Below are 24976 nucleotides of genomic sequence, written 5' to 3'. Positions count from 1 at the left end.
TGCCAATCTTTGCCCCTTACGATCAGTGGAAGAGATGAACTTCCTCCCTCTCCCCTCATTTTTGGTCCTTCTTCAGGTCCATAGTTCTTCTTTTTTGTGGGTCTAGTTGAGGTATTATTTGAGCTTTTGTGATGTTAGTCAGCTACACAAAGCTTTAAAACACTTTGTTAACATTGCTATTATTTTAAGTGTAAAGAAATTGTTTGGACTAGAAATGAAACAAAATATTCTTGGTAAAATTTTGTTATCATTGGCCAACTCTTACAGTACAGTAGACTTCATCAGACCTTGTTGCAGAAATGTGATTAAAAGTTCAAACACACAGTTCCTCTTTAATTGACTGAAAGTACATTTACTGTCTACAGAGGAGAAGAAATGTGAACTAGCTTACCAAATGACTCAAAGAGAAGAGCTGATGCTTCATTTGTGGTCAGCAGAGTTCTGTAGTGGGCCATCTTTGTATGTAGCGGCATAATTGCCCAATAGAAATTATGCTGGCTAACGAATTATGTAAAGTTAATCATAGCCAAAACCAAATATATTGTTGCACAGCAACGTGAAAATGCTGAAGACACAATTTGCATAGTTACAATAAATGAGCATTAGACACCTAGTGACTGATGACTCACATTTGTATTGCATATTATTTTTGTATTTATAATTGGTCACTGTACTGAGTGACAGGTCAGTTACTTTGCTTTGGTGCTGAATAATTTTTTGCTAAAAAAAATATTTAGCACAAACACAAGGAACATCCTCTGGGTATGCCGGAATCCTGCCATTACATTAAAAAACAAAATTAATTTAGGTAATTTAAATAATTTGAAATTGACATAAGTAATCAAAAACTAATAGTGAGCAAATAAAAAGAAAGTGATCATTAAAAAAATTATATTACTTAAAATGGCCTTGAGAGAAAGGATTGAAACCTCACTTCTTATTTTCTGGTTCAACTTTTTAAAGCACTCCGCACAGATGTATTTCCACCACCATTTCCACCACCCTAATGAAAAAGTAAAGTGTACCTCATAATTATGACTTAGCTATCTCATATTTATGAGATCTCATTATTATGAGATAGCAAAGTCACAATTTTGAGATAGTATCTCGTTATTATGAGACCGTAATTATGACATACTATCTCAATAATCTTTGCTTGTATCATCCAATTATTAGAAATGACCTAATTTCCAATTGCCTACAGTTCATTAATTATCTTCATTCCCTAGAATTAATTTATCCCACATGTAGGCTATATCTGTTTCCTATCTAAATGTTGCGATGTAATTCACATTTAAATCTGTAACGTCTTAAAGTTACTAAATTGTAAACAGTATTTTATAGAATAAGCAGACTCCATTGCTTTGTTGTCATAAAGTGCAAGCAGCCTATTTCCTGGAGGGGGATAGGTTTTGTTGCATTCCTGCGGAGGATTTGACCTCTGAACTTAGCTTGTCCTGCAATAGTACGGCTGCTAGCACTGTAACTCTGCCTCGACAGGAAGATGTGTTTGTAGTGTTGGTTTAAACTCAGCAGCAGACACACCAGCAACCACTGCACAAAAGCGTTGCCTTGCGTCGAAAAGAGCCTTTTCTTCGATTATACTTAGCCGCTGCTGAACAGATCAGTCGGGATTGCTTTTAGGTTGCTTAGTAGCCACCCAGCAGAGGCGAGCGCTAAAGAAATGAAGGACAAGCAAAAGAGAAAGAAGGAGCGGACCTGGGCTGAAGCAGCTCGAATGGTAAGAAATAAGACTTAATTTGCATGTAAACCATGAATGTTTTAGAAGAGAAACGATTTTAATCCATGCACGTTGCTGCCTGTGGACATTCCACTCACGACCACATCCTAGCTTCTGGTGTTTAGTTAGCCAACTATTTAGCAGCTAGCAGCTTAATCATATTAATGCGAGAATTAATCTTGCCAACAAATACTTTGTGTTTAGCATGAACGCTACTCCGCTTTTGCGATTGTTTGCGTAAAACGTGTCTTGTGTAATGTATTAAAATGCGACGTAGTGAAACCCTTAAAGCCTGGTAACAAAATAGCCGCTTCTGATTCAGGTCTTTGTTTGCTAGGAAGCTAGTTAGCTAGCTGGTTAGCCAGTAGCTCGACGCTTTTGAGCATCTGAACAGCATCAATGCGCAAATATAGCACAAACTGGCACACATCGCGACTCAAATACCAAGGTAATTTGTATGTAACACATATTTAGAGGTGAATGTGAAGCAAAACATTTTTTTGGAAATAACATTTTGATGGCAAAGCTATTTTACCATTATCAAGGTTAACGTCTTCAAGTGTCTTGAGAATTTACTCTTGCTGTTAATAGTGCACCAGAGCTGGATTCATTGTAACCTTCGTGTAAAGCAACACCCAATAAAAAAAAATGCAAAGCAGTTTGCAGAAGGTGCATAAATGGTTGTAATTGAAGTTTTTCAGTTGCCAGAGACATAAGTACAAACACAGAAGATTTGTAGTCAGGTTAAGGCCTGTCTTAGTTTAGGCTGTCTGCAGAATTAATATTACTATTGGCTGGATTTTATTTAAAGTAACAGACACCACATATGTTGTTGTAGACATTGTTTTCTAAATAGTGGCATGTTTTCACATACATAGATAAATACAAGTTTTCACTTTATGGTCTTCAATTTATTCTTTGATTACAAATGAGGGTGCAGTTTTCTGGTCGATTGCCAATGACCGATCTTTAAAAAGTCGATTATGATTTTGGCCGTTGCCAATTTGTTTTGTCCGAAACATCCTAAATTTGCTAACAGTTGGGTGACTACTGCTGACTGCAAATGTGCAGACATGACCTGGTGGGTGGGTCAGTCGATCAAACTTCTCTCACGGGAGAGCAGATGAGGACAGTGGTTAATTTTTAGACATTTGCTGAGGTAGATGAGATCAGAATCACATGCAAGTATCGGCTGATTACTGATCTCCCAAAGTTAAGGAAATCGGCACAGTTGCCGGAGACATAAGTACAAACAGTGGATTTGTGGTCAGGTTAAGGCCCAACCAGTCACTTCCTGTGTTTTTGGGACTGAGCAGATATTAATATCATATTGGTGCATGTCTAACACCAACCCAAGCACAGCCCCTCACCTGGCAACCCAAGTGGAGCTCCACCCACATCATTACAAGAGACGTGGATTTATACTGCACAGTGGCTGACTAGAAAGAAAAATGTTTTGTTTTTGCCTGCAATACAGAGCATTTGTCCATGCATTTTGTCCCACTCGCAGAGAACAGAGCTGTGTGGCTTCATTTTATTTTTGCTTGTAATGTTTCTGCGATATTGCCATAGAAAGTTGTAGTTTGCGCAGTTCAGTTTAGGAAGGAGTCATTGCAAACTACCTTGGAGGATTTCCTAAAAAACTTGGACCTACTGTTCATAACAAGTCTACAAATTATGTTGATGTAAGCACATAATATCTTATTTTGTGCTTTGTATTGTTGTTCGGCATGTACATGAATTTGTCACTTGGCACAAGCTAACGCTGAATGACAGCCTCTGCTAGTCCCGTGTCTCGTGTCATTACCCACAATATCTGCGCATTTACAATCGAAATTATAGTAAACTGAAGGTGATGGTCTACATTGAGAAGATGCAGAGTTTGTGAAAACATGTCGGATGCTCGGACATTGCCTGAGTTTTTTTTTCTTTTTTTTAAAATGTTGAGAGAAGTGCTTCTCCTCTAACCTCAAACATATATTTTAAATAAAGACAGCAGAAACGGTCTTTGTGCTAAATTATTGTGGTGATGTCAGCTGCTGGATGTCATGACACACTGCCCTGAAGCAGAATCCCCAGAGTTGAACAACATAAATGTGTGTCAGATACGCAGTGTTTAATCCTTCAGTGGTTGTGCCTTGAAGGTTTGTTCAGGGTTCTGCACTTCTTCTGCTTCAGGGTCAAAAATATGCGTTTGTGCCAATGTTCATCTGTTTGTAGCCATTTTCACACGTCTGAGGTGCAGATGTAAACGCTGAGTTAGGAGTGCGAGATCAACAGTAACTTATTTACATAGTCGTGACGTAGCCCTAAAATGGCGCGTTCCAAAATGAGGTCAAGACAGGCAGAACTGATCAGGTGAAATCTTGAGGAAGAAGAGAAATGAGAAATATGTTTTCTCCAATGTAAATCATTTGTGTTGCATTTTGAGAAACCAGTACAAGGTTTCCCCAGAGGATTTGCTAAGCGCTGTGGTGGAGGCATTGGGGCAGTCCACTGACGGCCAATCATGTTTTCGCGTTAAAAATGTTAGTTACACAAACCTTGAGGTGCACAAGCAAGCATCATAAGTTAGAAATTGGGGGTGCACTAATTGCAGTTTTCTGGCCAATCGCCGATTACCGATCTTTTAAAAAGCCTAACCTGCCGATTCCGATTTTTTCCGATACCAAATTTTTTTGTCTGAAATGTTGCTCAGTTTAGCAAAAATATTCAACAACTATTGTTTAATGTAAATATGCAGACATGATCTGGTGAGCTGGTCTGTCAGTCAAACCTTTTCTTGGGAAAGCAGAGAACTGTGGTTGATTTTTAGACCTTTGCTGAGGTAGATAAGAACGGTGGATAAGATCCACTTCATATGTAAAAATCGGTTGGCCGATCACTGATCTCCCACAATTAAGGAAATCGGCTGGCTGACAAATCAGTGCACCCTTATCAGAAACTATGTGTGAAGCAATCAGGCAGGTGCAGCAGATTAATTCAATTCAATGCATCAACTATAAACCTAGCTTAGTCTGTCTTTTCTGTCACTTTCAGAGAGAGGTGTAAAGTGAGGAGGAAAGCTCGGATGTTCCAATAATAGCTTATTAACTCTTTATATTTCAAATTGTCTATTTCAGATGCATTATTAAAAGATCAAGTCCTCCAGAGTTAATCTGGGATTTAAAATAAACATACAGTGAAAAAATGCATCCCATAAATTCAAAATAAGACATGCTCTGACCCAAGATAGATTCAAAGTACATTCACTTATATGACTAATGTATAACTTGTAGTTTTGTTCTCTGTTAGCGAGGCGTGCAATTCAGATCGATGGAGAGGTTCTACTCCATCTCACAAGCAGTGGTCGGTTTTATGACCTTATGTCATTGCTTGAAACTGGAAATCATGCACTGGGGGAGACCCTGTGGTTCTTGTGACACGGCTCCCAAAGAAGAGCTTTGGGCTCTTTTGACTCCGAAATGTCTCAGTTTATTATCTGCAGACCCATATTTTAGTTTGACTTGGCTAGATGGGTTTTGCATGATAAATCATTTTGCATCCTTTAAAAGAAGCTTTATACTTGCTTAATTTTATATGTTTGTTCTATTAGAAAAGCAAGATTTTTTTTTTAACTTTTGTATAATATTTTAAAGCAAACTACATTTTTATCACAAAAACGAATGAAAAAAACACTGTAAGCAAGTCTAATGAACAGACCCATAATTCACAATTATTATATAAACAAACTGCCAGCAGATGTTGCACTCTTCTCCTCACCACTTTCTGACTGCTGTCTGTTCCACTTTCTGTTCTCACATAATGGTATGATCCCATATCCTCACACATGATTGGCCACAAGGCTGCCATGCTAATCCAAACAAAGTTCTGCTCTGAGCCGAGTCACAGAGTGAGAGCTGAGCAGAAAAAGGGGGAAAAAATGCGGAGCAGTCTGTCTCGAAGCCCCGAGTCGTAATGGTCCCGATTGACCCATCACTACTGCGTAATACGTATGCATCCTGAAGTACTAACTAGTTCATTTTAAGGTGTTCATCATTATGTCAGTACTTCTCTGGATCTATTTACCGTACTGAACAATAAAGAAGGATTTGTCTGCTCATCAAAACACACGCTTCTGACCTATGTATGTGTGAAATCAGGGATCCTCAATGCTAATGTCCTGCGATTTTAGCTGCGTTCTTGCTCCAACACAGCTGATTCACATGGCTTAATTAGCCCCTCGGCATGTTATCAAATTCTACTGAAACCTGCCGACTACCCATCTGTTTGATTCAAATGTGCTAAAACATGGAAGCCTCTGATACATCCAAGTGACTTTCCCTTAGGACTGATTTTGGACACCCTTGTGTTACATCATTCAAAGAGGTCTGCACAGTTCTCTCCAAGTTTTCTTAGCTGAGTTTTTGTTCTTCAAAAAAATAAATGTATCTTCCAGGTCCTGGAGAACTTCTCTGATGCACCCATGACTCCCAAACAAATCCTCCATGTCATCCAGACCAAGGGGCTGAAGGAAATGAGGTCAGACACAAACGCACAGAGTCACAGTTTTGCTGGATGGATAGAATAACTTGAGACTTTACTAAGTGGTTTCTTTCAGACTACAATTGTCTAGTCTCCTTTAAGTGAGCAGGTGTCAAATCAAGGCTCTTAGTTGTCATGGTGCACTTAGCTTATAGAGGTAAGTACCAGTGAATATAGGTCACTTCTTCACTAATTTCAAGTCATATTTTAGACATAATTGCCATGGTGGGTCTTTGAACCACATATTCGTCTATGTGAATATATAACAAGCCATCCAATTGAACAATTGAGTGACCTCAAATATCATGCTCACGTATGTTTAACTTTTTCATATTTATTTGACTTAGGACAGGAATTTTGTAATTCCAGCTGTATAGCATTTTTTCAGTTTGAGTTCATAAGTGAAATTTTCATGTTGTTAGTAACTGACTTTCTTTCTGTCTCCATGAACTTCTTTGATTGCTGCCAACTATAAACAGAAGGTACGTTCATAGTCTTCAAGTAAATGTTGAAATTGGAGCGGGTTTTTTCCCCCTGTTGCTACAGAAAACATTTCCTTTTCCCCTTCTGTTATTTTACCCACCCAAGGATTTATTTAAAGTGCTACTTATTGAACAAGTATAAAATCAACATATAGGTGGCATTTTAACAGCACAAGAGTTTTGCTTTTTGGTTCGTACACCATAATAAAACTCTTTAAACTTCCTTATATAAAAGTTTCTCTTGCAAAACACAATCCTGTTTAGTCCAAGACAACATGACTAAATTAGAAGTGCTTATATTTCAACTACAAACATCATTTTTGTGTCAGAATTTTGGAGAAAACATAAAAATAAACAGGGACAAACCAATTGCACGTTTGGTAAATACTATAAGGACTAGAGGTCTTATTTATAAAGCTAACGTACCACAAAACGGGGCCTGAAACTTGCAAATGCCACTTTCCATGCAAAAGTTCTGATTTATAAAACGGTAACAAAGTGTTTATATAACACCATTGCTGCTCTTGAATAGCATTCCTATTTCTAATATTCTTTAGGACATCAATCATGTAAACAAGTGTGATTTCTATCACTAAATACAGTCACTGTATTTTCAAATTTATTTACAGATGCTTCTATTGAACAAACACTGGATAGAATAGTGAAACTGCCAAAGCTGAAAGTTATCTTGATAAATGCCCACCTCTAATTTAAAGCTGTTGCACAGTTGTTCTCCCTCAAAAAGAGGAAAATGGAAAAAAATATACATGTTCATCCATAAAGTGTTTGTTGCACTTTGTAATTTAATGCCCAAAACCAAACAAGATTCATCAAACAAAACGTGGAATAATTTTAAAGTTACTTTTTACATTTTAAAAGGACTTGATATATCATGATAAGCTAATGGTAGAAACATAAACGTACTCTACCATCTCTGTAGACAGTCTAAAAGTTGATTTGTGTGTGTGTGGCTGCAGTGGCACCGCTCCTCTGGCCTGCCTGGTTACCATGCTACACTCCCAAGTGAGGGGAGACAGGGTCAAGAACAGCATTTTCTTCAAGCTTCCTGGACGAATGAGCTTGTTCACTCTCAAGGTACTTCATTCTGAAATTGGTTTGCCGTCTGCTGCAGGTAGATAGTTTTAGTTTACAATCTTAGTCACAAATCGCCAGTTTAACCACTAGTATGTGATCAGTAGCTAAAGATCTTTAACTCGTCCCAAAAGCCCCATTAAAGTTAAGTTTTGTGTCACTTGTGCTTCTACACTGCTACCTCACTTTTGTGCCTTTTGTTTTCTGTAGAAAAATGCTCTCCAGTGGACAAAACCAACTTCAGAGTCAGAAGTTCCCCCAGAGCCAGTGGGAAATGTTGCACATCCCACTTCAAGCTGCAGTACCTCAGTGGCGGGATCTGCTGTTGCCCTGGTTGACTCCAGTGAAACCATTGAACAGGAGAGCTGCGACTCCTCAGAAACGATTGTCGCAGCCATCATGGACAATGATGGTAACTCAATAATACACGCATCATTAATTCATGTTTTTGTATTGAATCTTCAAAAGTCTTAAACTTTTTCTTACACCTTAAAACATATGCAGTGCATCTATATTTTCCATAATTGATCTTCAGATCAATTACTACTTAGTTTTGGATAGTTTTGAATTGATTTTATAACAGGTAGTCAGTCAAATATATTGCTAAAAAGTGCCTGTTTTAGCAATAACTAAAACATATTTGTGGGATGCAATTCTGTTATTTAATAACATATTAGTGCTCAGTAAATATTACCTATAAATTCAATAAGTAAATGCTACCTATTCATTAGTGACAGGCCACATAGTACCTTAGCCCTTCAGTGGGGATTTACCGATTTAATATGCCATCATGATGTTGTAATTATCCAAGCCACCAACCAATACTACACAAAAACATCAATATAATGAGGCCTAGTATTATAGAGGTCATCAGCATCAATATTAAGTGACTGGATTTCAATGAGTTTCCCCCAGAAAACCTGCTAAATCCCGTGGTCGGGGTGCCAGGCGGTCCACCACCAGCCCGCTGTGTTTCTGTATTAAAAAAATGTTAAGTTGACAGGAAATGTAAAAATGTTGGTGGGTAATTATATGTTACTGGAAGACATTGCCAACGATGCTTAAACACACAACTATGGTCTTAAAAATGACCAAGAAAAAAGAAATACAATTAAAATAAATATAAATTTTTGCGCATCTGCTAAATCTCAATTAAGTAGTCAGGCAGTGGCTCTTAAAACACAATGTAATGTTTAGAGGTGACATTACATGCTCAGGTCATTTGTGCCCACAGTCCTTCAGGGATTATAACAGATCTAGAATTTGAACATTTGTTTATTGCGAATGACAATGGCGTTAAATTGGATTAGGACAGATTATTCCACCAGCAACATCTCCCTGAAGTTCTGCCCCTTCAAGTCGGCGCCATCGCTAAGCATCTTATCAGACACTCTACATTTGTTTTAAATCGGTTGCAAGCAGTGTGATCAACTGTTTGAGGATGTTGGACGTATTTTATCTTTTTGTTATTGTTAAAGTTCTGGACATTTTGCAACATCTCTTTTTGTGAAATTTATATATGCACCCCATCTTGCATATTTTCTAAAGCAAAATACAGAGTGTGTGCAATACGTCATCACGCAAACGTGTCGCATGTAATGTAACCGATGAGTGGGATTGTTAAGCAAGCAGCTGAACTATTCCAAGGAACTGAACCACTGGGTTCTCTTCAAGAACCAGTTCTTGATTCCCATCCATATATTGACCCCTTCTCATATCTGTCGAGGAAAAATATTTTTGCAATATATATCGATATATATTGTTTTATTACCTAGCTCTAGCCATAACATGCTAAGGTGACACTTATTTATATTACAGCCAACATTGACAGTCTTTCCAAATCCCACAAACTCACAAGTATGAATATTCCAATGGTTGCAGTCAACACTGTCCAAATAATATCACTTGTGAGTCAAACTTGGGGAAGTTTAACAGATCCACCTGCTGGTATGTTTGTTCCTTTTAAACTGCTAACTTCACCAGAATTTCCACAGGTTTGGTGCTGTCACTTGGCCATTTTCATTGCTGTTTAGAAACTACCATAGATATTGTCTCGAATAATACTTGCTTAATTTAATCTGATTTTTTTTCCTGGGTTATAGCATCAGTGGATGAGAATTCATCCAGTGCCTCCTGCTCCACAGAGCTGCAGACTCCCAGCACCCACCCTCAGACACGGCTCAGCAGGGCAACAGGACAGCAGGGACGCACGGATCCTCAGCAAAGCCAACATGCTCAGACTAGACTGAGTCGTTCAAGACAGGTGAGCACTCTGCGCAAAGACGTCGGATGTAATTTAGTTTCAGACTACACTCTCCTAAAGACTACTTGACTTTTTGACTTCTCAGCCAGTAAAATATTTGTGACCTGCTACGCTCAGTTATAGTAACATGGCATTTTGTTGAAACGGCTTTCCATGCATCACAGATATATTCTGCCATCCCTTTACTTTGGTGTTGCTGTATGTAGATTGTGAGGATCTGTGTGTAAGTGAAGTGTCTTCAAGGTAGGATGTTGCATCTGAGGATTGCTCCATATCACAACAGTGGCAGGATAACCTTTGCTGTAATGTTTGGAATGAACTTTGCAATGTAACATTTTCTTAGTTGAGGCATTGCTAGCTTACTGGGGTTGAAGTTTAAGTTGTCGTTTTACTTTCACATCCAAATCATAGTTTTTGCAGCTTGCAGCTGAAAAATCTGCATAGAAATGTTTTTGGTTAAAATGCTCACTTGCCTGATGTGTGTGCATAAAGTTCTGACATCTTCTGTTTTTCTCCTATTTTCTACAGTCAGGAAGACAAAGGAAGAAGGCTGTCATGATGCCTCGTGTTGTCCTCACTCCACTTAAAGTCAACGGAGAACACGTGTCTACAGGTAAAGATGTGAAAATCGTAAACTGTGTAATGAAATTCTGTTTTGGCTTGCTGCTTTTCACATACTAGATTAAACATTACTTAAACTGTATTTTTAAATATAGAGAATGTATTACAGATTGCCTGAATATGGGTCCGAACAGGAAATATTTCTCAAATTATCATTGTTATTCAGAAAATATTGTCACGGTTGTGGTCAATGACTTTGCTCTTCTGTAACTTATGGTGTGTTTTATTTACTTTTTACAATGTGTCTTTTTACCATGTGGAGCAGAAGCGGCGCTCCGTCTGTCAAATACAGGTCCTTCTCAAAAATTAGCATATTGTGATAAGGTTCAATATTTTCCATAATGTAATGATAAAAATTAAACTGTCATGTTTTAGATTGATTGCACACCAACTGAAATATTTCAGGTCTTTTATTGCTTTAATACTGATGATTTTAGCATACAGCTCATGAAAACCCAAAATCCTTGTCTCGAAAAATGTGCATATTTTATCCGACCAATAAAGGAAATGTTTTAATACCAAAAAAGTCAACCTTCAAATAATTATGTTCAGTTATGCACTCAATACTTGGTCAGGAATCCTTTTGCAGCCTTCAATACGGCATGGAGGCAATCAGCCTGTGGCACTGCTGAGGTTTAATGGAGGCCCAGGATGCTTCAATGGCCTTAAGGCTTAAGCTCATCCAGAGTTTTGGGTCTTGTGTCTCTCAACTTTCTCTTCACAATATCCCACAGATTCTCTATGGGGTTCAGGTCAGGAGAGTTGGCAGGCCAATTGAGCACAGCAACATTATGGTCAGTAATACCAGTGGTTTTGGCACTGTGAGCAGGTGCCAGGTCATGCTGAAAAATGAAATCTTCATCTCCATAAAGTTTTTCAGCAGATGGAAGCATGAAGTGCTCCAAAATCTCCTGATAGCTGCTGCATCGACCCTGCCCTTGATAAAACACAGTGGACCAACACCAGCAGCTGACATGGCTCCCCAGACCATCACTGACTGGGTACTTGACACTGGACTTCTGGCATTTTGGCATTTCCTTCTCCCCAGTCTTCCTCCAGACTCTGGCACCTTGATTTCCGAATGACATGCAAAATTTGCTTTCATCCGAAAAAAGTACTTTGGACCACAGAGCAACAGTCCAGTGCTGCTTCTCTGTAGCCCAGGTCAGGCGCTTCTGCCGCTGTTTCTGGTTCAACAGTGGCTTGACCTGGGGAATGCGGCACCTGTAGCCCATTTCCTGCTCACGGTAGCTCTGGATGTTTCTACTCCAGACTCAGTCCACTGCTTCCCCCAAGGTCTGGAATCGACCCTTCTCCACAATCTTCCTCAGGGTCCGTTCACCTTTTCTCATTGTGCAGCGTTTCCTGCCACAATTTTTCCTTCCCACTGAGGTGCCTTGATACAGCACTATGCGAACAGCCTATTCGTTCAGAAATTTTTCTCTTACCCTCTTGCTTGAGGGTGTCAATGATGGCCTTCTGGACAGCAGTCAGGTCAGCAGTCTTACCCATGATTGCGGTTTTGAGTAATGAACCAGGATGGGAGTTTTTAAAAGCCTCAGGAATCTTTTGCAGGTGTTTAGAGTTACTTTGTTGATGCAGATGATGTTAACTGCTCGTTCAGAGAACCTTTTCATGATATGCTAATTTTTTGAGACGGGGATTTTGGGTTTTCATTAGCTGTATGCCAAAATCATCAGTATTAAAACAATAAAAGACCTGAAATATTTCAGTTGGTGTGCAATGAATCTAAAATATAGGACAGTAAAATTTTTATCATTACATTATGGAAAATAATGAACTTTATCACAATATGCAAATTTTTTGAGAAGGACCTGTATTACTGCCTGTAGAGCATAGCAGCGGTTCAACAGCGAGAGCAGAACCAGCGTCTTACATCGCAGCTCGAAGACTTAAATTATTTTGCGGGTTATTTGTTTAGCTTTCTGACCGTCATGCTAATCCGAGTGAGTGTTTGTAGCTGTGCGCTGCTTTACCTGCTATCTGATCCTCCGTATATCTTTTTTACTGCAGTGAGCCTTGACATAGCCAAACTCCGTCAAGTATGGCATTGTTTTTATGCCATATTAGATTTGTCGTGTTGATGCATTTTGATGTGCTTCAATTTTCCGCCGCAACACGCAAACTTCCATTCACTCAGTGAGTTATAGTTCCACATCGCTTAGGATTTGTTGCTGCGCGTTTGCGCAGTGTGAAGGAAAGAGGAGACCAGCTGCACAGGCAGGCTGCGAAATGAGAAACAGGTGATCGGTATGGGCAACAAGAAACTGATCGGCGATCACAGATCATACACTTTTTCACGGAAATCGGCCGATTATGATCGGTGGCAGATCGATCGGCACACCTCTAATATATATATATATATATATATAGCAATATATATATCTCAAATGATTGAATCAAAAGATTCAGTCATTTGAATGATTCAAATGATTGAATCATTTGATTAAATCAAATTAAATAAAAACAACAGTAGTTGTTTACATTTATACTGCAGACTGCAGTCCTACTATTCACGGCATAAAGCCATTCAAAAGAATCAAGCGACGGGCCAAGAAGGACTGAAGGTTTTCATTGAATTAACCCGATGTCCTTCAAGAAAACCAACCACTCGGTAAAAATTATTTCTGTTACATTTTTTTGGCTAAAGTGTGCATCAACCCACTCGGGATTGTCCAGTACACCAGATGGCCAGTCGACGCCTGGACAGGAGTACAAACTGAACAGTTTTTTTTCCTGTTCAAATTGCAAACTCTCCAAGACGACTGGTGGTGTTCAAAATCACACACAACTTCACACATTTACCCACATTTGACCAGTGGCACCCAGAGTGGAAATTTGCAAAAAGATTCAAACCATTTTGAGTAAGATGTGAAAAAAGTGATTGTGCTGTAAATGCTTCCTGTGTGGACTGTACAGAGAATTTTATTTAACTGGACCAGCTTGTCTTGTAAAGTGTAAGGATGTCATTTGTTTGCATTTCGATTCAGTTTAATGTCTTCCAAGTTGAACTCAGTCCTTCTTTTTTTGTCTTAGGTCCCATGAAAAAGAGTCGTGGAGGCGTAGACATAGACTTTGAAACGCCCGGTTCCATCCTGGTCAACACCAACATTAGAGCGCTCATCAATGTGCGGACCTTTTCAGCTTTTCCCTCGCATTCACAGCAGCAGCTACTGCAGCTGTTGCCTGAGGTGGATCGACAAGTAAGTTACTGGTTTTTTTTGTTCATTTAGTGTAGAGTTTTCTCTGACAAAATAGAAGATCTCTTTCTGTCCTTTTTCTATGATTTAGTAAAAAGGACAAAATTGCAGCAATGAGGACCAAAACAAAGACTACTGCACACCCACCAATGGGTATCTCCCAGTCACAGGAGGCTTTATGTATTCATAAGCTACCTGCATTAGCATTGGAGAAGCTACTGATAGGCCTAGGATGGTCACTCATTGGATCATCTACTCCCTCTGCTGCATGAATTCTACATGTGTTAAGACCTGACTCACTGAGCCATAAGAAAAGACTTCAAAAACAACTAAACTCTATTGAGGAAAAACTAAACATCCATCCATCCATTTTCTTGACACCCTTGTCCCTCAGTGGGGTCGGGAGGAGTACTGGTGCCCATCTCCAACAAAGCTGCCATGGGGCTGGTGGCCCCATGGCAGCTGGCACAACTACAGGGTAGTAAAAAATTTCTTAGCTTTGCATCGAGAAGCTTTTTGTTTTTAGAAAAACAAAAACGTTGCTCGAGTTCTTTTTTTCTTATTTTTTTTTAAACAAGCCGGATTGCAAGCATCTCTATTGCACTGAGCGTTTTACGGGCAGAGCAGAATCATTCCTAAAAGAGGTTAATAGTAGATGCATAAACCCACAAAGCACCCAGAGCTCGGAGCAATCGCACCACTGGCGCCTCTGCAAGTTGGCCGACTTGCGCACTGCTGCTGCTTGATGTCTGAAATTTACCTCGGCGTGGATCGCACGCACCGAGATTGTTCTTTTAACTTTTACAATATAAATTTGCCAGCTACTCAAAATCTTAAATTTAAAGCTTAAACAATTTAAAATCTTTTATTTTATCTATGCTGAAACCGTAAAATCAAATTTAACAGTATTGATATTCTCAATAAACAAATGTTACATTTGTATATCTGTGGTCTGTGTTAAAATATGAACATTTATGAGGCTTGGATACACACTGTTTAACTCCAACTTGCACACTGTCACAACACAATTATTTTAGACCTTATAATAAGGGAATATACAGTATTTTATTGACAAGAAAGATTTTGAATTAAAAACCTGTCAATTTTCAATTATTTTAGGTAAATTAAGTAAATTGACATGTAGCAAATATATACTTAAGATTCCATTTTACAGTCATTTCATCTTAAACTTTTCTGTAAGTGTCTTACTATCTTAGACAAAAAAGTGAACATTAATTTACTTTTTTTTTTTTTCCCTTTCTGCTTTTAGATTGGGCCTGATGGTATGACCCGCCTCAGTACTTCAGCTCTTAACAATGAGTTCTTCACCCATGCCTCTCAGAGCTGGAAAGAAAGGCTTGCTGAAGGTAACTTGTTACCGCTAGTAACATTTTATGACACCCGAATTTACAGTTGATGTTAAAGGCAGACACCAAACTAGAAGAAATTTTAAAAAGACGTTTATCAATTTCAGCTTTACACCCTGTAAAGCTCAAATTGAGTCACTAGGAGGTGACATTGAGGTCAACAGAAGTTTAAAAAGTAGGAAATGTTCATTATGGTGGCTCCGACTGGCCTGTTTTTGTCAAGAATGGCATGCTGTTTTGAGGCTTTCAGCGTACAGTAGTTGCATTAATTTTCATATTGGAAATTAAGAATTTTTAAAGTGCATAAAAGAAAGACGGCACTAAGGAGCCAAATTTCTAATTAAATTATTAGGTTCAATTCCTAATTTTAGGATCACAATTCGATTCAGAAGCATCAGATGATATTTGTTAATTGGAACTATAGAAATAAACTGAATTGAATTTTCCTTTTTGTTTGAAATGATTGAAACACTTTCATTTTTCAAAGTAATTTTTAATTTAACAATAAAAGGCAGGTAGGGCAAGGCTTTGCAAGAAATGTGCTCAATTTACATTAGAGTTTTAATGATGATGCATTTAAACAGCTTTAAATGTGTTTTATTTATTTTTTTTTTTTAAGGTGAATTCACCCATGAAATGCAAGTCCGTTTCCGACAGGAAAAGGAGAAAGAGAAAAAAGTAGAGGCTTGGAAAGAGAAATTTTTTGAAGAATACCACGGGCAAAAGTAAGATCATATTCATTTTATTGAAATACTGATTTGTGTTTTGCATACGTTTACAATTTCATTTGTGTTTATCGTACTTGTATAGCAAACAGAAGTGATGCATGTTTTTAACATTACTGACATTTGGTCATATAAATCCACAATTTGCTAAAACTCACCCTGTCCACCTTTAGGTCTGGCTTAACACGAGACGAGTCTCTAAAACTCATAAGCGAAGCTAGTGAAGTTGCAGGCACTGTGCTGGAAAGTGATGCTGACGTCGTCTCAGCCGGTGTCCCGAAAAGACGCAGTGTGGGTCGGCGAAGGAGAGACGGCAGGATGAGGAGACGCACACGGGCTGACCTGCGTCGTAGGGCCCGCCGGACCCTTTGTAAGACCGGTCCAGCTCTGCAATCAAAAGAGACTAGTGATGACACTACTGCTGTTTTGGACATAGCTGCAGTGCCCATTGACTCTCCTATATCCAACAACACAGTTGTCCAAGGAGAGGTCGTTCTCCATGTTGACTGTGGTGTGGAGCTCCCACTTGAGAGTACCGTGACAGAGCCTAAGGCCTCTCCCGCTCCAGAGCCAATGACGTTGGCAGTTCCTACTCCTCTTCCAAGTCCTAGTCCTAGCACAGCATCCACCAGTGCAAATGAAGAGACTGAAATTACTCCCTCTATGCTCCCCAAAGAAGCTGCACCTGCTCTAGCTTCTACCACCTCTCCATCTTCCTCATCCAGTTCTTCCTCTTCACCTGCCTCCTCACCTGCCTCGTCACCCTCTTCTTCTGAACAACAGGGAGCTTTTACCACAGGTCTGGACTCTTCGTCCTCTTCAGGATCTTCCAGTGCCACTGTTCCTGCTGATCCCTTGGACGATACAGCCTCTGTGGTCACCTCCGTCACAGGAGGGACCGTCACTAGCAGCCGTGAGAGCAGCCCATCGGCTAGTCCAGCTACCACCCCCATGCTCGTCACTCAGCTTAAGGAACAGAAGAGAAGGCAAGATGAGGTTGAGGCTTTCTGCAGCTTTCCCGAAAAAAGGGCACGTCTTAATGACCGTCGGTCCTTTCGTACCACAATTGACAGTGTCTGTTCAGAGAAGCCACAGCCGACAACCGAAGAACCCAAGGTGCCACCTATCCGGGTAAGACTTGGATGCAAAGCTAAGAAATTTTTTATGTACAAAAGTACAAAATCCTTAAAATTATCTAGGGAAATACTGATTTACTGTTTTGTCTGTTGTGCTAGATTCAACTTTCCAGAATCAAACCTCCCTGGGTCAAAGGGCACTCCACCTACCAGATCTGCCCCCGAATCGTGCCCCAGACCGAATGCTCGCGGAGGTCGGGTACGGGTGGCGCGCGGACCCTCGCAGACATCAAGGCCCGCGCTCAGCAAGCCCGTGCCCAACGCGAGGCTGCTGTTGCGGCCTCTAGCGAGGGGCCAGGGGCGACCAGTGTCCGGCTGTGGTCTTCTACTGGGTTATCGGATAGCAGCAGCGAACGAAGAACAAGAGAGCATCCAGGACCAATCGAGCCCGGAGGAGGAGGAGGAGGAGGAGGAGGAGGAAGAGGAAGAAGAGAGGGTGGGAATGAAGAGCAGGAATTTTCTTCAGAACCTAATTCGTCTGGAACACAACTACAGCTTCTCGATGTAGAAGCTACATCCCACTCATCTCCTTCATTGTCAAATACATCAGCTTCCATGTCACCACAAGTTGCAAGTCCTCATCAACACAGACCAGGCATGGCAGCAAAGGTTCATGTGGATGTAGGGGAAACGTCAGCCAAACCCCTGAGATCATGTAATGAGTTAACAGATGGGGATTTCACAGTTCCCCCAGAGCCCGACTCCAAGTCTGTGTCATCAGCCACCAAGTCAGCCACAAACAGCCCAATACCTGAGTCTACTGCTCCCTTTTCAGATGTGGCAGATCCAGGTTGTGTAAAACTTACCTTAACCCAAACTTCAATTCCAGATTCCTTTCCCAGGTTTGGTGCTCATGGTGTGGACGTTATTCAAACACTGGGGACCAAAGGACAAGAAAAGGGAAAGGAGGTTGGACTGGGTGGTGTTATCCATCACAGTTCACATCATTTGGACCCACAGGAAGAATTTTCTCATTTAGCCACATGGCCAAAAACGGTGTCTTCTCCAAAACGTACAGAGATCGTTGACGTTTTCAGACAGAAGGATGACGAAGACGGCGTGCACAGTGATTCAACAGAAACTGCTTCAGACTGTGAAAATGAGACTCAGGAGGATGAGCAGCAACAGCAGCAGTATTCTGACCCCAGCTGGACCTCCCAGCCGAGCACCCAACGAAATGGCCAGTTGGTAATCTGCAGCCTTTCTTCTCAAAACCAGCAGCCAGTGATTCAAGGCTACTTGTCTAGCCACAAAGGTCAGACTGTCATCCAGCCTTGCTTCCCCAAAGGTCTGCCTCAACTGCATGACAATCGGCCTCATTCCCAAGACCACCACCCTTTTAGTCCTAGTTCACAAGGAAAAAAGGAAAACATTGCTTTAAAAGTGGAAATTGGAGAAGACTGTCAGAACTCTAAAGAAACCTACGCTGAAGGGGAATGTTGTGGATCTTTGAAGTCTCCTGTCACTCAGCCAAATGGCTTAGTGACCTCCAAAAAACTGACAAGCTCAGCCAGGCCTGTGTCCTCCGTAGAAGCCAACAACCCTTTGGTCACACAGTTACTACAAGGCAGTCTGCCTCTTGAAAAAGTTTTACCATCACATTCTGCAAATAGGCTTGCTTTTAGCATATTACCTGGTCAACCAGCAAGACCACCAGAAGCTGGCCATAGGTCTGAATTTTCTGTCCAGTGTCCTGCTCCAGATTTGACTCATAACCTTCCGAAGTCACCCACAGACAGTCCAGTCTCATGTCTTACGGGTGCCCAAGATGCGCCTCAGTACCAGCCCCAACTAGTTGTCGGGGCTGTCCCCGTCATTACCTCTCTGCCCATTTCTTCAGCTTCTTTGTCATCCAAAGGCAAGTCAGAAGGTGTGTCTCTGGCTGCTCTGGAATCTAGAGTTATTAAAGAGTATTGTGGTCATCAGCATTCACAGAGGGACACTCCAGACAGATCTGATCAAATCATGTCCAACAATCTCTCTACTCCTGCAGAAACCTACCATGCTGAAGCAATGGCCAGTGCTAAGTTTAACATTCAGCTTTCACAGTCTCAGCATCCCCACTCTCATCAGAGAAAGCTGTCTCCTGCACCTGGTGTGAAAAATGAAATTAGTCCGCGGCCTTCTTGCCAGGCCATTGCCAAGTCTGTACCTACCATACTTGGTGTGACTAAAAAGGAGCCGGGGAACTCCACTGATGGGTATTTAACCGGAGGAGCAATGGAGGGACTTCTCAACATGGAGATGACATTGACGAGGATATCAAAGAAAGAGCACAGCAAAACCCCCTGTTCATCCAGCTCCCCTTCCCCTCTTTCTCCTTTACCCTCGTCTTCATCGTCCTCCCTTCCCTTCCAAATATATGGAAAGTTGCCTAAACAAGGTGGAAGTGGTGGAGTGGTAAGCTACACAGCTAATGTGTCAATGATGGATAACGGTGGCTTCTCCCGCGGCATGGCTGACGGCGTACTCCAGCTGCGTCCCCGCTTGGCCTCCAGCCACGCCACACTCAGTATTCAAGCTTTTACGGACACTACAGCTGAAGAAGTAGCACTGAAGTGCTCATGTCGCCTCAAAGCCATGATCATGTGCCAAGGCTGTGGTGCTTTTTGCCATGATGATTGCATTGGACCTTCCAAACTCTGTGTTTCGTGCTTGGTGGTCAGATAGTGTGTTCTAGTCTCTGTGCACTGTAGAATTGCAGTCTGTAAAATACCAGCAGCATTATTGGGCAGCTTCGGAGTGTACAGAAGCCTAATGAGGCTAGAGAACACAGGGCAATCCAGACTGGCAAAACATGTCTTGTAAAATAAGTTTCTTTTGTTGTTGCAGATTTTGTGAGGAATTTTTTTTTCTTTTTCTTCTAGGTGTATTGATTTATATTATTGTTGTTGTGAATCTGGGGCATGCTTAACTGTGTAAATCTTGCCATTTACCTCATTGTCTTGCTCCATTTTGCATCATTTGGAGGTCACTGTTTTTTTTTTTTTATGTCTTATTTGCTCTGCAAATAGGAACTGACTGTATGTCCAAAGAAATATTTTTTTATCCATTAAAACAAGTAAATAAAATGTCACCTTATTTGACTCATGCTATAATTATCTGCAGCTAGGCTCAGATTTAAATACAGTTGACATTTGAAGGAATAATAATTATTGGAAAGTGTTATGTTTTCCAGTCACATTGTATCATTTTATAGCGCTAAAGTGACTTCTGTGTACAGTATATCAAATATGACTTCAAAGAAATTTGACATCTTTAAATTGGGTGTCTGTCTCTTTAAGAACCTCCTGCTCTTTGGAGCTCTCTGGCTTCAGAAAGTTGGATCCGCCAAGGTGGCGCTCGGTTTCTCCAAGCGTTTTGCACACCTGCATGGTCGCCATGGGAGATAAATTGATTTCTCAAACATGCATGGAACAATCAAAGCATCAAAAACACGTATGTTTTCTATAACATGGAATAAAAAACAATCTCATCAGTTTGATCTCTGGATTCAATCCAGCGCAGTGAAAATGTTTAGAAGTAGAGCTGTTAACAAAACACTTGTGCTAATTTGAGGAGTAGCCCAGTAAAGCTCAAAAAAGTCTTACATTTACTACCCCTTTAAAAAATCTGAATAGGGCTGAAGATACAACTTTTGCTCTCAGTAATATTTCTAAGATGTATTAAAAAAAGGTACTGGTGGCTTATGGATTTCGTATAGGTCTTGTGAGAAATGGTAGAGATTACATTCCATGAAGAAATTTTCATAAATTTAGTCATCCAGAGTTTACCCCAAAACTTTGGCGTGTATCTATTAATATGTGCTCGTTGCAATGATCGTAACATTAAGAAAGGTAACAAACCGAAATTTAATCTGAATGGGAATGCAAAGATGTAAATATTTCCATGTTCTGACCTAGACAGAATAACTCGGAATACTGGAATTTTCTGACCCGTGGAGTTTATCCAAAATGCAATGGCAAGAAGATGCAATAAAACATATTAAATATTCAGTAAAACTTGATCAGAACGTGCTTCTGTCATTGTACAGAAGCGCAACAAAATTTCTTTTTCTGTACAGCCTGTTCCCTGTAAGCTGAAAACTCTGAGCTTCTGACCGTGATTGAATTGTTTACCCGTTTAGGAGTGCAACTCTGACCGCGAAGGTTTACATCGGGTCCAGACTGTGACCCAATGTTTTTAACACATTCTGAAAAGGAAAATAAGTTCTGAAGAAATATTACATCTGTACACCTCAATTCAAATGTGATCAAGACTACAAAAAGATGAAGAGAACCAAACGGACTGCGACTGAACAGCTGGAACAAACCAAACGAGACGTTTCATCCGTTGGAGTTGAGTTTAATTCACTGGTTTAGATCTTGGTTGCATTTTGTTCTGCATGCACCCACATAGTTGGAAGTAACTACAATTACTCAGTTACATTTACTTGAGTTCCTTTTTTTTAAAAGTACTTTTAGTATTTTTTACTACACTGTACTTTTTACTTTTACTTGAGTAATTTTATTATAAAGTATTGCTGCTCTTGTGTAAAATTTCTGGATTCTCTACCCACTGAAGAAAAAACATGTTTCATCCAAAAAATTACCAGACACAGTGAGACATCTGCAGTTTTTGTTAAGTTTCATACATTTTATATGGAAAGAAACTGAGTTTGAAAACTGTACCCTTTGCCTGATTTTGTTATTTTTGTTTTACTCATATGAATTGTTTTGGTCCTTAAAATAACAAAAATTTCTACTTCACATTTTTGGTAGTTTTTAAATATTAAATAATAATTTGATCAATTACTCAGCACTTGACATGTTGTAGGCATGTTACCAAATACTTTTTTACTCTGACTTGAGTCATTTCTTGGATGAAAGCAATTTTATGGTTGATCACAGATCTTTAAAAACCTGACTTACTGATTTTGTGTATCTGTGTGTGCAAAATATAGCAAAAAAAGTCACTAAGTTGACAACCATGGGGTGACTGATGTAACACTTCCATGGGGAGATGACCTGGTGACATCAGACCTCTCATGGTGGACAGTGGCTAGTTTTTGTGACGTTGAGGTTGGTGGATAGGATCGATTCCACAAGTAAGTCACGGCCAAACACCGACCACCCAAAGGGAAGGAAATATACATCTGTGTGTGTGTGCATGTAAATGTGCAAAGTGTATAACCAGTGGTGGAGAAAGTACTCAAAAAATGTACTTAAGTAAAAGTACAAATACACAGACAAAAATGTACTCAAGTAAAAGTCAAAGTACCACATTAACATTTTACTTAAGTAAAAGTAAAAAAGTACTGGTTTTTGAAAATACTTAAGTATTAAAAGTAAAAGTACTTGCTGAATGCATTGTCTAATCACTAATATCATTAAGTGTACCGATCATATGATCATATGCCACAGATAAAGCATGTTTTTATTGCGTTTATTCTGTAACATAGATTAGACTTAGATATATGATTCTATGCATCATAATTTCAGGGATGGAAACATCTCGTCTCCCGTCCTAACATAACATGAACTTCACTTTTTTTGCCACACATTTATTTTGAAAGAAATCCAACTGGCACAGGAGGACATGGAACCAAGGAGCCACGTAGCAGAGTTGTAGTCTGGACCACTGAACCCAAGACCAAATCAAAACCAGCACCCCATGCTACATGACAATAAAATTTAGTGCACCTATCAAAATTGCTTCTCAAATTGATCTGAAAGATTCACTTTCCCACCTAGATATTAAATACTTAGAGCTGAAATAAATTTAACCAGTATCAATTCAAACTCTTCCTCATTCTGTTTTGCTTTCATCTCTGTGCCACAATCCACAGAGGTCTCCTGCCATCCCTAAAGAAATAACGCCCTGTGCAGTTGCCCATATTGCCAATGTCAGAAATAATAATTGTCTGCACCATTAAACAGCAATTAACAACGCTCAACTATGAACACTGTCCAAGGCCCAATAAGCAACAAGTAACCAAGCAGGAGGAGCACCGTGACTGTTCTCATCCTCCCTCCTGCTGCAATGTCTTCCACCACGACAGGTGACGAAAACAAAGAGCAATGAGCATGTTCTGTTTTCTTACATTCTTGTTTTATTTATTCACTAATTAAATATAAAGATATTTTAATGAAATAAAATAGCTACTGCAGTCTACGCAGAGCATTACAAGAACAAAGAACGGCTCTCAGTGAGGCTTCAGTACTATATGACTTAGTCAAGATCCGTCCAGAAGAATCGGATCGTCCATGAATGTCATATTACAATATTGCACTTTGGTCACAGCGTTGTCCCATATCTGCGACATGTCAGTCATCGCAGATGCAACATGTGTCTCAGTCAATACAGCTAACTTTGCATCACGTCCACGGAGCTTACCTGTCTTTAAGCTTTCCTTCCAAGTGACGTTAAAAATTGGACAAAGTCCCACTGTCTGTGAAAGCGAAGCGCTGCTGATTTTACATGTCGCCATATCTTATGATTTATGCAGCGCTTCAGTACTATTATATTACTGACGCTCAGAGGAAACCACTGCGCATGTCTTGGAGCTCCGCGTGCGAGTAAAGGTGGAGCCGATGGGTGACAACAGGCACGTAAGTCACGTTATTGCTCGGATTTTACGGCGCCACCTTAAGACCCTGAACTTCACATTTTAACGGAAAAAAAACACAATGCGACTTGGATGTAACGAGTAACGCGACAGTTTTGTAGAAATGTAGTGAAGTAGAAAGTACAGATACTTACTGTAAAATGTAGTGGAGTAAAAGTAGAAAGTATCCATTATTAAATCTACTTAAGTAAAGTACAGATACACGAAAATTGTACTTAAGTACAGTAACGACGTACTTGTACTTCGTTACTTCCCACCACTGTGTATAACCATGATTAAGTAGGGCCCACACCTTGGCTCAAGGGGCCCACACCCTCCTAAATCCGGCCCCAACTGTGAGAGACATAATTAAGAAAAAAAAATCTGGAAATCACATTGTGTGATTTAAAAAAAATAATTTAGTTGTGTGTTCTGCAAATGTTTCTCAGCTGTCCTGGGAACGCCTTCAGGTTCCCCCGGAGGAGCTGGAACAAGTGACTGGGGAGAGAGAGGGAAGTCTGGGCCTACTTACCTTTATTTGAAAGTAGTTTGACAGGAAATAGGGTAATGGAAGAGGGGGAAGACATACGGCAAATGTCGCCAGGCCAGGAATCGAGCCTGTGACCACCGCCACAAGGACTAAGGCCTCAATACGTGGGTGGTGCTTTGCCCCTGCGCCACCACAGCACTCCCATTGTGTGGTTTTAAAGGCTCCATGTTGAAGATGGTAATAAATAAAGGTATCCTTTCTCTTTTACAGCCAACTGCTCTGCAGTGTCACCCCTCTGCTCTCGCACACAGAGCTGTCGGCCGGCGGTAACGCTCAGCACCTCCCTCCCGTTTCAGACTCTTCCTATTAAAGTAAAAGTGAGAGAGCTAAATATTTTCATGGACTTGAAAAGCCCTGTTCCTGGGCGATCCTCACACAGCCTGACAGAGCTTCAGCAGTTTCGCAAGGAAGAAAAAAGTAAAACTGTTGTGTCTGGATGAGCAAACTTTTACTTCAGTCACAGCACAGACTTAAATACTGACTTCAAAGGGCGACTGCAGTAACTTATTTTATGCTAAATATTTACATGATTTTGCCATTCTTTTGCAGAAGTCAGGGTTTTTTTTTTACTTTGAAACTAAAAAGAGGTGAAGGAATTTAAAAAAAAAGTCAAATTACTTTTGATTTGTAAAAGCAAAGTAAAACATTAAAGAGGATGGCATTTTTTT

At 40.1% G+C, this 24976-nt stretch overlaps 1 protein-coding gene across 3 annotated transcripts; it reads left to right on the top strand.

Moving 5' to 3' along the window:
- The first annotated feature begins 1410 nt into the window (after positions 1-1410).
- Positions 1411-20258, top strand: asxl1 (ASXL transcriptional regulator 1). 3 transcript variants are annotated; one of them, XM_008412961.2, is made up of 12 exons: positions 1411-1741; positions 6180-6262; positions 6745-6747; positions 7725-7842; positions 8050-8251; positions 9942-10102; positions 10631-10715; positions 13781-13947; positions 15215-15311; positions 15931-16036; positions 16210-17167; positions 17272-20258. In XM_008412961.2, exons 1-12 carry the CDS (start codon positions 1685-1687, stop codon positions 19840-19842), a joined length of 4608 nt encoding a protein of 1535 aa, XP_008411183.1. In that variant the 5' UTR covers positions 1411-1684; the 3' UTR covers positions 19843-20258. The 3 variants fall into 3 exon arrangements, with proteins under 3 accessions (XP_008411183.1, XP_017161153.2, XP_008411184.1); XM_017305664.2 differs by lacking the exons at positions 1411-1741; positions 6180-6262 and having other exon boundaries at positions 6309-6747; positions 9984-10102; XM_008412962.3 differs by lacking the exons at positions 1411-1741; positions 6180-6262; positions 6745-6747; ... (2 more) ...; positions 9942-10102; positions 10631-10715 and adding an exon at positions 13253-13358.
- The last annotated feature ends 4718 nt before the right edge of the window (positions 20259-24976 follow it).

The sequence above is a fragment of the Poecilia reticulata genome, chromosome 7 (genome assembly GCF_904066995.2).
Source record: "Poecilia reticulata chromosome 7, P_reticulata-male-v2, whole genome shotgun sequence".
Classification (NCBI taxonomy): Eukaryota; Metazoa; Chordata; class Actinopteri; order Cyprinodontiformes; family Poeciliidae; genus Poecilia; species Poecilia reticulata.
Note: the sequence above shows the minus strand (reverse complement) of the source record. Positions and strands in the feature narration are given on the sequence as shown.

Bases quoted from the DNA above. Each gene is read 5' to 3' on its own strand.
- asxl1 (XM_008412961.2), top strand. From the start codon at position 1,685: ATGAAGGACAAGCAAAAGAGAAAGAAGGAGCGGACCTGGGCTGAAGCA. The intron at 10,716-13,780 runs GTAAAGATGTGA...TTTTTGTCTTAG, and splicing joins CGGAGAACACGTGTCTACAG to GTCCCATGAAAAAGAGTCGT. The intron at 13,948-15,214 runs GTAAGTTACTGG...TTCTGCTTTTAG, and splicing joins TGCCTGAGGTGGATCGACAA to ATTGGGCCTGATGGTATGAC.